This window comes from Pteronotus mesoamericanus, unplaced genomic scaffold (genome assembly GCF_021234165.1).
Source record: "Pteronotus mesoamericanus isolate MK-2021 breed Mesoamerican mustached bat unplaced genomic scaffold, CSHL_Meso_final contig_26, whole genome shotgun sequence".
Classification (NCBI taxonomy): domain Eukaryota; kingdom Metazoa; phylum Chordata; class Mammalia; order Chiroptera; family Mormoopidae; genus Pteronotus; species Pteronotus mesoamericanus.
Genome location: NW_026555109.1, coordinates 4,273,308 through 4,289,434, shown reverse-complemented (window position 1 = coordinate 4,289,434; position 16,127 = coordinate 4,273,308). Strand labels below are relative to the sequence as shown.

The 16,127-nt window shown below is 33.0% G+C and overlaps 1 protein-coding gene across 4 annotated transcripts in view; it reads left to right on the top strand.

Annotated features, from left to right (window-relative positions):
* FGF14 (fibroblast growth factor 14) overlaps positions 1-16,127 on the top strand; it is a 768,907-nt gene that overhangs the window by 602,213 nt on the left and 150,567 nt on the right. For 3 of the 4 annotated variants that reach the window (XM_054574361.1, XM_054574363.1, XM_054574362.1), the window contains 2 exons: positions 6,280-6,390; positions 12,269-12,372. In XM_054574361.1, the coding sequence (XP_054430336.1) occupies positions 6,280-6,390; positions 12,269-12,372 (215 nt within the window). Of the gene's footprint in view, positions 1-6,279; positions 6,391-12,268; positions 12,391-16,127 lie in introns of all 4 variants that reach the window. The other variant, XM_054574360.1, reaches the window with a different exon arrangement.

The following is a 16,127-nucleotide window of genomic DNA, read 5'->3' as shown; positions in this document are numbered from 1 at the left end:
GTAGTCATGTCTAGGGCAGAAATATCTTTTGGATAGAGTTGATGGAGATGATAGACTTGAATTGAAAATGATACTGGAGGAAGTTTAAACTTACGGTATTATATTTGCAATTTGGGTGAGGGTTTCATCGGTACAGAGATTTTTTGTTATTTAAACAATTTTTTATTGTTCTTTAGGTACTGTTGTTCTGCCTTTTCCCCCATTTCTCTCCCCTGCCCATCCCCCCACTCCCACAGTCAATGCACCTCATTGTCCACGCCTATGAATCGTCCATTTGTGTTCCTCTGTCTGTCCCTTCCCTTTCATTCTGCCATAATTCCCCTCCACTTCCCTCTCTCCTATGGTCACTGTCAGTTTGTTTTTTATTTTCAAGTCTCTGGTTCTATTTTGCTGATTTTTTGTTTTTTTGGTTAGGTTCCACTTATAGTTTAGATCATATGGTATTTGTCTTTCACTGCCTGATTTAGCATAATGCTCTCCAGTTCCATCCATGCTGTCAGAGGATAGGAGTTTCTTCTTTCTTTCTGCTGTGTAGTATTCCGTTGTGTAAATTTACCATAGTTTTTTGATCCATTCATTTACTGATGGGCATTTAGGTTGCTTCCAGCACTTGGCTATTGTGAATTGTGCTGCTATGAACATTGGGGTGCATAGGTTCTTTTGAATTGGTGATTCAGGATTCTTATAGTACCAGCAGTGGGAGCGGTGGGAGTCTGACATTGTTTGAGGTGTTAGGAAAGTACACTAGAGAAGTGTATCAAAAGTCAGTGCCATTTTTAGTTTTTTGAGGGAATTCCATGCTGTTTCCCACAGTGGATGCACCAGTCTGCATTCCCACCAATAGTATACTAGGGTTTCCTTTTCTCCACAGCCTTGCCAGCACTTATTGTTTAATTTATTATTGATGGCCATTCTGACCGGTGTGAAGTGGTATCTCATTGTGGTTTTAATTTGCTCTCTAATGTAGTGCTGCTGAACATTTTTTCACATGTCTATGGGCCCACTGTATGTCCTCCTTGGAGAAGTGTCTGTTCAGGTCCTTTGTCTGATTTTTAACTGGATTGTTTATCTTTTGGTGTTGAGTTGTATGAGTTCTTTATAAATTTTAGAGATCAAACCCTTGTCCGAGGTATCATTGGCAAATGTGTTTTCCCATATGGTTTGTTCACTTTACATTTTGTTGTTGTTTTCTTTAGCTGTGCAGAAGCTTTTTAGTTTGATGTAGCTCCATTTGTTTATTCTTTCCTTTATATCCCCTGCCCTAGGGAATGTAGGATTGATGAAAATATTGCTGTTGGTTACCTGAAATTTTCTTGCCTATGTTTTCCTCTAGGATTTTTATGGTATAACAACTTATATTTAAATCTTTTATTCATCTCAAGTTTATTTTGATGTATGGCATAAGTTGGTAGTCAAGTTTCATTTTTTTTTTGCATGTAATTATCCATACTTCCCAACACATTTATTGAAGAGGCTATTTTTACTCCATTTTATGTTCCTGCTCTGTTTGTCAAATGTTAACTGACCGTATTGACATCGATTTATTTCTGGGCTCTCTATTCTGTTCCATTGGTCTATGCATCTGTTCTTATGCCAATACCAGACTGTTTTGATTATAGTAGCCTTGTAATATAGTTTGATATCAGGTATTGTGATCCCTCCTACTTTGTTCTTTCTCAGAATTGCTGAGACTATTTGGGGTTGTTTATGGTTCCATATAAGTTTTTGAAATATTTGTCCTAAATCTGTGGACTAGATTTTTTATAGAATTGCAATGAATCTATAAATTTCTTTGGGTAGTGTGCACATTTTAATGATGTTAATTCTTCCATCTATGAACATGTATATGCTTCCATTTATTTGTATCTTCCTTAATTTCTTTCTTCAGTGTTCTGTAGTTTTCTGAGTATAGGTGTTTTACCTTCTTGGTTAAGTTTACTTCTAATTATTTCATTTTTCTTCTTGTTATAGTAAATGGGACTTTTCCCTAATTTTTGTTTCTGGTATTTCATCACCGATGTATAAAAACGCCTTTGATTTCTGAATGTATAACTTTGTAAGTTCGATTTCATAACTTTGTATCCTGCTGCTTTGTCAAATTCATTCACTTGGTCAAGATTTTTTGCTGGAATCTATAAGGTTTTCTATGTATATTATCATGTCATCTGCAAACAGGGACAGCTTTACTTTCTCCTTTTCAATTTGGATGCCTCTTATTTCTTTTTCTTGTCTGAATACTATGTCTAGAACTTCTAATACTATGTTGAATAGAAGTGGTGAAAGTGTCTGATCTTAGGGGGAAAGTTTTTAGGTTTTGCTCATTGAGTATGATGTTGGCTGTAGGTTTCTCATATTTGATCTTTATTATGTTGAGGCATGTTCCATCTATTCTGACTTTGCTGAGTGTTTTTATCATAAATGGATGCTGGATTTTATCATATGCTTTTTCAGCATCTATTGATATGATCACATGGTTTTTGTCTTTTGTATTGTTTATGTGGTATATTATATTTATTGATTTGTGAATATTGAACCATCCTTGCATCCCTGGTATGAATTCCACTTGTTCATGGTGTATGATCTTTTTATGTATTTCTGGGTCTCCTTTGGTTAGAGAGATTTATTGGAAATTCAGCCAGTGACGAAGTGGGTGGATCTTAGAATAGATTTTCAAGAATTTTGATCCTTTCTGTCGTAATATTATTGCTTTATATTACAGCTTTCGCTTCAATTATGCAGGATTTGAGTTTAGATACAGATGTGGTTGATCTTTCCAAACCTAGTTTAAGAAAACAAACCAACTGGTTTGCATTTCATTTTAGGTTTTTAATATGGTTTATTTCAATTGTTCAATTTATAGAAGCTATATAGGGTATTAGTTAAGTGGGCAGGATCATGTTAAATACCAGCTTTGTATATATTAGTTATCTGTTTTTTGTTAAATTACTTAATTGCTCTATGACTGCACTTCCTCATCTTCAGAAAGGTCTTCCTATTAATTTGTGGTGAGAATGCAATGAGTTAATCCTGTAATGTGCTTAGAACAGTGCCTGACACCTGAGAAGAATACAATCAATGTTACTATGGTTTCTAAAAATAAAATATCAAATAATGTGAAACTAGATAAATAGAAATTAATTTGATATTGTTTCTTTGAAATTAAATGAGAGCTGAAAAATGCAATTTCTTGTTTTACTTAAACTTTCTTATTAGAAATGAGGTGTAGTAAAGTAGGGCTTTCTTAACATGATATCCCCAGGTTCATCCATATTGTCACAAATGGCAGGATTTCCTTCTTTTTAAAGCTGAATAATATTGCAATGTGGTGTGTGTGTATGTACACATATTATACATATGGACACAAGTTGTTTCCATATCTTGCATATTGTGAATAATGATGCAATCCATAAGCATGGGGATGTAGATATCTCTTTGAGATCCCGATTTCATTTTTTTCAGGTAAATACACAGAAGTGGAATTGCTAGATTATATGGTAATTGAACTTTTAATTTTTTGAGGAACCTCCATAATTTTTTCCATAATGGCTGTACCAATAAACATTTCTATCAAAAGTGCATGAGCATTCCCTTTTATCCACATTCTCATCAATACTTATTATCTCTTGGGGTTTTTTTTTTACTGATAATAGAAAAAAGCATAAAAGAAAGGCTCTTTTTGTAAAAGTATGAAGGATTTTGTGTCTTCTTACTGATTTTCCTGACATAGTTCATTCAAGTTCAGCAGATATAGTAGTGAAAATATACAATTGTTTAATATAAGTGATTCAAACACAAAGGTTTTTTTTTAATTTAATTTTAATTTATTTTTTCAAATACATTTGTCTCTGCCTCCCCCCAACACTTTCCCTTGCCCCCTCTCTCCTTCCCTCCCTCAGCTCTTCCCCTTTGGTTTTGTCCATGAGTCCTTGCTATATGTTCCTTGACTTTCCCATTCCCTTCCCTTCCCTTTCCCTGCCCCGCCCTCCCTCCTTCCCTCTTGTCTCTGTTGATTTCTTTTCCTTTCAGTGTTGCTGATCTTATTTTTGATCTCACCTATAAGCGGAACCTAACCAACAATACAAAGATGCGAGGAAAATAAGACAAACATAAAGGTTTTATAGAAAAATTATCAATCTCAAAATTTTCTGTTTTCATGGCAATTAAGAATTTATCCCCTTCCCTTGCCTTTTTACTTTTGTTCTCTTCTGTGCTCCATTTTCAGTGATGAGCAAAAATTTGATGCAGCAAGTCTAAAAAAAGAAGGCCTTAGTACTTAGAGGGCTGATTGCCCAGTCAAATTTTACTGAGTGATGGGAAGACTAAGGTGTAAGAGTAATTTTTTCACTAATGCATATCTTAGAATGATGTGATTTTTGAAGTTATATACTACAGAATAAGCAACATACGTAACACAAGCTAATAATCACTTAGATCTTTCTTTTTAAAATCCTAGCCTTCTAAAAGTATTTATATTCTAATGTTTAATCACACTGTTATTGGGATGTTGTGGTGTTCACGCATTACTTTTCACATTTTCTATAATACTATATTACCTTTGAAGAAAATCTGTATACCATGGAGTCATTTTCAAATTATTAGTTTTATCAGATGTATTATTGAAACAGATATTGGCATTCTTTTTAATTTTTAGAGGACTAAACAAAGGCTAAGAATATTCTGGTTTTGATCAACTTTTTTTTTTCGGTATTGTTTTTGTATGTGTTTATTTTGTGTTCACCCTTTTATGAGTCCACAATTTTTTTAACTTGTAATATAGCAAGCATTATTATTTTTAATTATTTTTATTGAATTCATCTAGGTGACATGGTTAATAAAATTATATAGGTATCAGGTATACAATTCTATAATACAAATCTGTGTATTGTATTGTATGTACCCCACCTAATGGAGGTGATGGAAGAAGACTTGACTTAGAGAAGTGACCACAATTTTTCTATCAATGACAAGATGCTAGGCTTCATCATTCTTTAACATCCTATTGTTTTGATAACATGATTAGATTTGCATATCCCATTCAGAAGTTGTGGAGATGACAGTTGCCATGGTGAGGATTATGATATCCCACATCAAATCTAGTTATGAATTGAGGATGGCTTTTGGAAAGCCACATGCAAATATTTATTTTCAAAGTTATAACTAGCTCTTTGTGAAGCACTGGATCACTATAGTGGTTATCTTTTCAATGAATCATTAAATGAGAAGTCTATGACTAAGTAATGTCCCTTCTTGTTTTAATAAACTTTCATGATCCTCTACCTCAAGACCTTTTGCTCAAAACTTAAAATCCACATTTTATAATTTTACTCTCTTTTTTAGTTCTGTGAATACATGGGATTATCTATTTAATTTGTCTGATTTGTCCAGATTGTAGCCAGAACCACCCTCACAGTATAGGTTTATTACTGGGTCCCACCCTGGGTTCAGAAGTCAGTTTTCCTATTTTCTATGGATCATGCATAATAAGTATCAAAGATTCCTCCGTGGAAGTTAGGGTGACCCTTTAGACATCAAGGAAACATTCTCCATATTGGGTATTTTTTTCTAAAAATGTTAATCAAAATGTTAGCATTATCTTTTTTTAAATACAGGTCTTTTACATTTGGGGATTACTTGTTAAATTAAGTTTAAAAATCCTTTAAAAAAACTTTTAATATGATTTATTTGAGCCAGAAGTTTGTAAAACTATTGTACTGCCATCCTGAATATTAGCTTAAACTAAGAAATTAATTAGTTTAGGACTTCAGTAATAATTAAACTAATATATTAAGCTGTTTAATCATTTTAACTAAAAATTTAAACACATGTATTTGTTTTATAAAATGACTTATTTTTTAAAAATATTTTATTAATTTATTTTTAGAGAGAGGGGGAGGGAGGGAGAAAGAGGAGAAGAGAAACATCAATGTGTGGGTGCCTCTCACATTCCTTCTGTTGGGGACCTGGCCTACAACCCAGGTATGTGCCCTGACTGGGAATTGAACTGGCAAACCTTTGGTTTGTAGGCAGCGCTCAATCCATTGAGCCATGCTAGATAGGGCTAAAATGACTTAATTTATTCCGTTGACAAATGCAGTTTACAACAACATTTTCTTCACCTTTTATAATTAGTATACTTCAGGTTTGATAAATACAGGGAAATCTGGAAGACACAAGATATAAAATGCCTTCTTATTTCTGAAAAAGAAAGGAAACAAAACAGAAAAAAGAAATTTTATTGTGAGACATGTGAGGCTTATGATAATTCTATTTGCCTTTCAGATCCCCAGCTCAAGGGTATCGTGACCAGGTTATATTGCAGGCAAGGCTACTACTTGCAAATGCACCCTGATGGAGCTCTCGATGGAACCAAGGATGACAGCACTAATTCTAGTAAGTGACAACCTTAGGCCTCCAGTTAACACAGTTGGTAGAAGATATGCTGCTACTTAAATGACTTTTAAAAATACATATGCAAATATTTGGTTCTGTTGATTCATTCTTACAATGTTACATACTAAAATGACATTCACACTTTTACTTGGACCACATGGATGAAAGTATTAATAAAAAAGATATTTCTATTAATATTTTGAGTTTTTCCAACAATTTTCATAACTCGTGTATTATTGTTACTTTTAGCCTCACTGTCATAAAAGTCAAATAACTACACTAGAACATTTAGTTAAAAGTTGATTACATGTTTATTTTAAAAGTGTTATGTTTATCAGGCTTATAGCTTACTAGTGATAATTATGGAAACAAAAGTTACAAGGATTAATTATTTTAAATAATAAAAATTTATTTTTAAATTTATTTTTTGCATTCAACATGAAAAGATCTCTCTTTATAGAGAGGACATGAAGGCTGTGTGCCTCTAAATACATTGTATATAATGTTTAACTACATTATAGAATTGGGTATGTGATAACATTTTTTAGAAAAAAGCTACATGCCTCCTATTGTATTAATGTCTATCTTCATTTTACTATTTTTGTAATTTTATTCTTGTGTCTTTCCTTATTCAATGTTTTGTCCATGTTTTTGTTTCCTATTTTCTGTTTATTTAGGCATCTGATTCCTTTAAATTTAGCACATCAGTTTTAAAATAGACACACTTACTACTGCCCAGGAAAATTAGAAAACTGATTTTATTAGAAGGAAGGAGAAGGGTTAAGTCAGTGTACATGTACAAAGTACCCACTGACAAAGACCAACAATGGGAAGGATTGAATGTGGGAGGTGGGGAATGGGTAAGGCAAGAGAGCTTAATGGAGAGAAAATGGGGACAACTGTAATCGAACAACAATAAAAAATATTTTTTAAAAAGAAGTATTTAATCATATATTACCAGTGGATCAGGAACTGATCCTAGTCTTTTCATCCATTTATTATTTATTATTTATATATTATTTATTCTTTTAATTTCATGAAAAAATGGGAGGATTTGAATGCATGCAAACAAATTATAGTAATTTTGTATTTTAAATTCTAGTAATCCAATTTTCAATAACACTGATTTTGAGAGCACCTAATAATATGAAATAGACTACTTTGCTTTGGATACTACTAAGTAAAATATCAATATTTTTTCAGCCATTGTGTGTATTTTTTAAACTTTGGATATTGCTTTATTTTTGTCTTTCAGCTTTAAATTTTTTGTTTACCTACATTTACTTTTTCAATTTCTAATCTTTTTCTCTTTGTGTGTCTGTTATATCATCCTTTTGTATTTTTAAACTTTTCCCTATCACATTTGTTTATCAGTTTATTTTTGCTTTATTTATTTTTCCAAGGAACAAACGGTAAATTAATTCAGACACAGGAAATAAAGAGGATGTATTTTCATTACAAGAAAAACATTGTTTACTTGTTGGGATTTTTATATTAGATTGAACTTTTAAAAATTATTAGTACTTGACTGTATTTGACCTATAAAAGATGTCAATTTCTTCTGGTTCAAGCTCACCCATATATCTGCGTAAGTTTTTTTTTTTTTCTTGTCTTCAACTCCTTACCCATTCTTTGACAAACGGTGTTTTGTTTTACTTATGTCTAGCAGTTGTGGGGTTCATGAACTTTAGAGATTCTTAAGTTCTGATGTCTTCAATGCTCTCTGATTTCCTTTGGCCAGAGTCTGGTAGAGCATGAAAACTAGCTTTCCATAACTCTGATTATTATAAGAGCTTTGACACTCTGACTTATCAGACTAGAGGCTGGTGTCATCTATTGTGACAAAAGTTTTCAAAAAAAGGAAATAAAATATAGCTGTATGAAAATGCTGCATAATTGGACTTCTTGGAAAAATAATTTCCTTCAAATAAAGGTTTTACGAATTTTTCCTACCTTTTTTGGTTTTTATAATGCCAAATGAGTTGGTTATTTTTAATGATGAGAATCAATATTCATTCAGAATGGTCAACTAGGTGTCTTTTAAAAAAATTGCTTCAGAACTGAATAAGTGACACAATATTTTCTAAATTGTGAAAATGCATATGTTGACATTGTTTGTATACACACATGATTATATATGGCTATCTGAATAATAATAACGTTAAACTGGAAAGCTCAGATACTAAAAGATACTTGACCTTCTGTTCTCTAAATGTATGGGGCTTCTTTCCTACTATTTTGTAACTGCATTAGAAAGAACAGTATCTCTGATTAACTCTTGAAATCATCTCTTATTTCTCTAAATGCTGGTGAGAGTAGTTCTGGGCATGAAGCAGGAACAGGAGCCCCTGTGTAAAAGCAAATCAAAACCAAATTGTAGTGTCTGTGTTTGAGAGACTTAAATTCCTATATAAAGATATGTAACTCTTACAAGTTACATTCCCTTTTTGTGTATTTTAATCCAGTTAGCTTAGTTTTGTTACCATTTCAACATTTGTAAAAACAGCAGACAGTATAAAGCAGGGTGACATATAGGTTCTGTTCTTAGAAGGCTATAAAATTTTTAATAAAACTTGGTAGAATTATAGCAGCTTTATAAAAGTTAAATTAATTAGTAATTAACTCTAATTTTGTGTACTACCACATTTTGAATTGAAATGTACAGTTTTTATGATGAATTTTAAGACATTCTTTTTCTCTGGTTTGTTACAGTAGTCTTAGGAATCTTAAGGAAATTGTTAGTACAGAAAGGTATTCTTAAAGGAGAGTGAGCATCATTGATAATGACAGGTCCTGATTAGACCCTCTCCTTGTGGTTTGAGGAAGGGTGTGATATAATTATTCAACAATGTGTTTTAGTTTTTGATAATTCTATGGACACAAAACAAGGATTAGTCATCTATAAGTAAGAAAAATAAGGAAAAATTACCCAAAAGTTTCCCTGATGCCACTGAAAAATTACCAAATAACAAACCTGAGACTTAAACTTTCAAATCTTCATGATTTAAATTAAAAGCTTATCTCACTACTAAATATAAAATTATTTAGACCTAGATAAAGTCAGAACCACCCTGCTAAGCTGCATTTGTCAAAACTTTTAGGCAAGTTTAGAAGAGGAAAAAGGCCAGCAGGCAGATGAACCTGATAAAGATGTCTTCCCAGTGTTTCCAGCCAGAGATTTAGAAATCTCTTGGAAGAAAATGGCAAAAGCAATGGTCCAGAATGGGTAATTGTCCTAATAGAGAGGATACTGTAGCAACTTGGCTGCTTATCATTGGCTTCTGTATACTGTGGAAAGGTCTTTCACAAAATGAACACCCTGGCTATGTCATGACTTACACTCATTTTCAAAGATGAACGTCTTTAAAACTCATAGAGCTTCCCTCTATTAACTCAACATCAGCATCACCATGAACTAGGGTATTTGATTAGGGAATGGTTTTCCTTCCCTCAGTTTGCTTTTGGGGATGCCATGGGGTTTTTCTGTGCTGTTAAACTACATTGTTCCAATTATCAGACTTAATAGATACTGCAAGCAGAACAGAACTATAGAAATATCAATGTGCTAGTAATTATAGCAGTGTTAAAACCCTAAACAACCAATCCTTCTCACCTTAGAAATTCCCAGCATAACAGCTTGATGTGTAAAAATTACAAATAGTTTACAGTGACCACCACCCCATAAGCTTTAAGGCAGCGGTTTTCATCTTGGCTATACTTTAGGGTCATTTGAGGAGCTTTCAAAAAATATTTTATGCCCTAAACCCAATTCCTAATATTCGGAGTTAGTCTGGGATTAGGCATGACTGTCCTAATTTTAAAGTACAGCCAGGATTGAAAATCATTATTATGTGGAGAACTAGAGTATTCCATAGAATAAGCAAAACAGTATGAACTTCTTCATTATTATTACTCCCTTAAGCTTTGTGACATTGCTTTATAATTATGTAAAATACAAAAAGAATGAAAAAAATAATAATGTTTCAATTAATGTGGGGATCTGTGGTTTTAATTAGCACCATATCTCCATTATAGTCAGCTCTGAATGGACTTCCACATGCATTGTACTCACTTATTATCATTTTGTAAATCATAATTTATATTTACAATTCAGGTCCTAAACAAAATCCTGGAAGAAAAATACAGTATGGTATTTTTCAGTATTGTCATTTTAGACTATCTTCTATAATTTTTATTTTTCCCTTACCTCATTATTTTGGTGAGTCCATGGTACACTTACCTTCTAGAATTATACCATCTGGTCTATACCAAATATGTGGAATCTACAATAACCATTAAGGGGTATAAAGTTTAGAATAATTAAATAGATTTGGATAGACTGGTTCGCATGAACAGACATACAAACATGTTTTCTCCAAAAAACCTTTTGCATGGAAATCAGGGATTAACCTGGTGCCCATCCTTTCAAAGTATGGAACAGTTCAAATGTTCTAGAATATAGTGAAAATGGCTAATGGTCTTCTACAAAGAAGGAATTGTAAGAGTTACAATGGCATAAGTACCTCAACAACACACTTATGTTTAATATTAAGTAATAGAAATAAGCAAACATAAGCCTCATTCCTCCATAGAGATATCATAAACCCCTAGAATCCTACAGTAGACAATCCAATGTTTGCATTATAAGAGCTAATTATCTACCTAACCATATATGCCACTGAGTATTCTTCTAGAGATAATTATCTGCAGCTGTGGCCTGCCATTTTCCTTTTAGCAGTTGTGTAGCACATACATCTTTGGGTATTGGGATCAGTAACATGTAATACCTGGAAAAGAAGGTGTTAACTTTCTCCACCCTAATCAAAGAAAGCATATGCCTGCAAATTAAATCAAGCACAATTTATAAAATCCATTTTTAGGCATGCATTGCCTATTCTGGCCTGGTCCTATTGTCCAGAATCAGATGTGAATTTAAAAAGAACTTGGATGGGTGAAACAACCACACTGTGGATAATTAATAGTTCTCTTATAAATGTATTAATAATAAAGTTGCCCAAATCATCAAGTTATTACTAAAAATGATGTTAAAATACCCATTAAACAGGCAACATGACACACTGGCACGGAAATATGTTAAAGGGATGTTAAGACTTAAAAAAAAATCAATATAACATTGTTATCTGCATGATGTGAAAAATATATAAAAATACTTTTTATCAATAACAGGAGGGACAAAACATGGAAACATAAATGAAATTGTATCTCTATATTGAGTAAAACTGAACCCTTTTCCCTCTTTCATTTTAGTTTGCACTCCTAGTTTTATGAAATATTAATAAAGAAAATTGACTTTCTAAAATTTACATTGCATTGTTTGGTTAGTTCTTTTTCAATTTAGCACATTAAGAGGTGCACATCTTTTCTGGGTTCTGCTATCGTATCATGTTAGTTCGGCAAGAGTAATTGAGTTTGGGAATTACCTTTTTAACTCTGGCCTGTTCTCCATTGTAATGATAAAGCATACCTTCAGCATGAAAGACCAGAATAAACAGTCAACCTGGACTTTAAAAATTCTAGTCTTTGAGAATCTTCAAGGCTGATTAGTTTTGGTATCCAGTGAAGTTAAAGATTGTGATACTAGAAGTACGATGACAAGCTTGATTCTTTTCATTTTCCTACTAGCTCTTTAAAATGCTATAGGAAGACTGCTAAAAAGATCTACAAACTGAAAGTCAGGTGCTCATTTTATTCATAGCAGAAACTTCTTAATTTAAAGAGAAATAAACTTAGTTAATTGGAACTCTCAGAAGTTTGTAACAAAGATGTTTCTTAAATAAAATAAATGAGAGTGAGAACAGTGATGGCAGTGCTTTGCTTCTTTCTGCTCATTTGTGACAGACCATGTTTCTATTTCCAGCACTGTTCAACCTCATACCAGTGGGACTGCGCGTTGTTGCCATCCAGGGAGTGAAGACAGGGTTGTACATAGCCATGAATGGAGAAGGTTACCTCTACCCATCAGTAAGTAACATGGCAAAGGTATTAGTCCTTCATTCAGTGTTTGCAAAATAACAGTAGCAGCAAAAACAAAAATAAGGAAATTCTGTGTCTATTGACTGTGACCTCTTTGGTCTTTACTACAGTGTTGTAGGAGCTGTTTGTTCATTGTTTATCAGTTTTGTTAATATCAGCATATCAAGCAGAAGAGTGGTTTTACCTCTTAAAATTGTATATTTGCATATTTTAAAAGTGACCTAGTTCATAGAAAATTTAGTGATTTTGAAAGTTGATGTTAATATAGTCTTTTTATTTCTATTAGAAATGTATTTAGAGAGTGCCTCATAGAAGATTATTTTGAAAAATAATAAAATTAATGCAATTTATAAACAGAAAAAAGAAAATTTTAAAGGGAGTAGTTCTTTTAAAATAAGAATTCAAATTGTAAAAACATTTTACTAGGACAATAATTCTAATATCAAAATATATACTGCTTTTAGCTCTGAGTAAGTCTCCTCGTTTTGTGTTAGTATGGACAGAAGTTGAGCACTTTTCCAGCCATTTAACCTCTTCTGGAATATTTACTAATTGCAAATAATTTGCATTCAGATGTGCTGTATTCATACATTATAATACTATTAGAATTCATATCTGCCTCAGGTTTCAGCAATAGATACTTAAATGAAAGTACTTTTATTATCCTTTAAGCAAAAATCAATAGATTAAAGTCATAGTGCCTCAAAGAAAAATGCTCCTATTTGGTTTTGCATGCCATCTTCCTATACATTATTTCTTTTTCTTTTCTTTTTTTAATTTTTTTCATTTTCATTTATTACCCTTAACTACCCTCCCCTCCACAATCACCACACTGTTTTGTTCATGCCCATGGGTTCTTTTTTCTTTTTGCTAATCTTCTACCCCTTAACCCCTCTCTCCACCATAGCCATCAACCTGCTCTCTATGAGTCTGTCTTGACTTTGCTTGTTAGTTTAGACTGTTGATTAGATTCCATGTATAAGCAAAATCATATGGTATTAGTCTCTCTCTGACTGGCTTATTTCCCTTAGCATAATGTTCTCCAGTCTATCAATGCTGCCACAAAGGGTAAATTTTTCTTCTTTTTGTATGGCCAAGTAATATTCCATTGTGTAAATGTCCCATAGTTGTTTTATCCACTCAACTATTGGTGGGTACTTGGGCTGCTTCCTTATCTTGGCGATTGTAAATAATGCTGCAATGGCAATTCCTATCAAAATGCCAATGATGTATTTCATAGAACTAGACTATCTATTTTAAAAATGAATATGAAACCACAAAAGACCCCACATAGCAACTATAACCCTGGGAAAGACGAATAAAGTTGGCGGAATCATGCTACCTAGTATCAAAGTATACTATAAAGCCATAGTAATCAAAATAGCCTTGTGCTGGCATAAAGACAGACACATAGATCAAGGGAACAGATTAGAAAACCCAAAAATAAACCCATACATTTACAGTCAATTAATATTTGACATAGGGAGCAAACACATTCAGTGGGCTAAAGATAATTTATTCAATAAGTGGTGTTGGGAAAACTGGACAGATACGTTCAGAAAAATGAAACTAGACCACCTTCTTACACCACACACAAGAATACATTCAAAATAGATTAAAGACTTTAATGTAAATTCAAAACCATAAAAATCCTAGAAGAAAACACAGACAGTAGAATCTTGAACTTTGCTCATAGCAATATTTTATCTGTTATATCTCCTCAGGCAAGGGAAACAAAAGAAAAAATAAACAAATGGAACTATATCAACCTGAAAAGTTTTAGCACAGTAAAGGAAACCAACAACAAAATTAAAATACAACCCACAGAATGGGAGAACATATTCACCAATACATCTGATAAAGGATTAATATCTAAAATTTATAAATAACTAATAAAACTCAACACCAAAGAAAAGATAAGCCAATTAAAAACGGGCAAAGGACTTGAATAGACACTTCTCCAAAGAGAGCATACAGATGGCTGATAGACATATGAAAAGATGCTCAGCGTCAGCCACTGTCAGATATATGCAAATCAAAACCACAATGAGATATCACCTCACACCTGTCAGAATGGTTATCATCAATAAATCAACAAGAGCAAGTGCTGGCGAGGATGTGGAGAAAGAGGAATCCTTTTGCACTGTTGGTGGGAATGCAGACTGGTGCAGTACTGTGGAAAGCAGTATAGAGATACCTCAAAAATTAAGAATGGAACTGTCTTATGGGTTAGCGATTACATTTTTGGGAAATTACCCAAAGAAACCCCAAATTCTAATTTAAAAGAACATATTCATATGGATTCTTTAAAACTCTGTTGTTAAATACCATCATTTGAGTTGTTAAATACCATCATCAAAAAAACTACGTATGTATAACGTATATAGAAACATGCACAAGGGTGCATTCACATGCACACAGACTTAAGCAGAAACATTCTCTGGGCCTCCCATAAAATTTGATATGTTTTCCTTAAGAATTCTGGGATATCCTGTCAAATAAAAGAAAATGTGAGTTGTGGATTCCCTTTATACTGAGCTGGAAAACTCTCTTGTTAATTTGGAATCTTCTTCTGAGTTCCCTGAAGGATGTTCTTGCAAACAGACCTGAGCCCCACATTATGCAAATTGCATTCTGTTGCAGAAAATGAATATTCAACATACTGCTAGCAAGATCAAGCTAGAATTCCTTATCCTCTCTCTTGAGCAAAGATCTGATTCAGATAAAGATCATATTCTAAAGATGTCTTATTTCAATACAAATCAGTTTTATTGATTTGACATTCATTCCTTTATTTTTGTTTTCCTTTCCCCAAATAATCTTTGAGATGCCTACAAATTATTATATTCAGTATCTGCCATAGCCTGTAGTCCTTGGTTTCTGTTGATGATTTTATCATGTTGTTGTGCTCTGGTATGTGCGTTGATGTCAGGAGAAATTTAAATGTTTGTTTTGCTGCTGAGAAAGATGCTTTATAACTTTTGAGATGAGGTTGTATGAGTATGCCATTTTTTGAAGGTAGGAATATGTGCATTAGCCTAAAATACAAGTAAATACTGGTTATACTCAGTGTGATATAAGCAGTGCAGCAGGAATAGAAGTGAGGAAGGCACCAACTGCCTGGTCTAGTCCTCAGCATCTTAAATATGGACTCCTTGCTCAGTAATCAGAGATGTTGACCATATCTGCCCCAGGATTTGTCTCAGTGGTAACTTCAAGCATATTCTCTAATCCATTGATTTCTACTCTCATCTCCCTGATTCTCCAGTTTCTTGGCTTCTGGACCACCCCTTTGGTGGCTTGATTTTCTGATTTACAGATCCTGGTTTTCTCCTTTTCCCATCTTTGATTCTTTGCATTGAACCCAGGATATGGTAAGAGGCACTCTATTAACCCTGCCCCAACCCTAAGATATCCCCTTTGCCCAGGCCAGGCCCTTGGAATCCTCAGCAATCTAGTAGGAAAAGGATTTAGATAAAAATCAGATGTAATTTCTAGTTTTTACTAACACTCCATAGTTAAAATATTCTGTGATAAAAATTTAACTTCAAATACTTCAGTAAAAAGAATGCTTTTGCACATTCACTCATTTATTCTACAATTAATTACTAAGAGCCTACTAAAATAATAATATAACAACACACTATAAGAATTATTATGCTATGTAATAATAGTTCTACTTATAAAATAATGATAATAGCTACATTTATATAGCTATTATGTAAATGTAATATGTATCATTA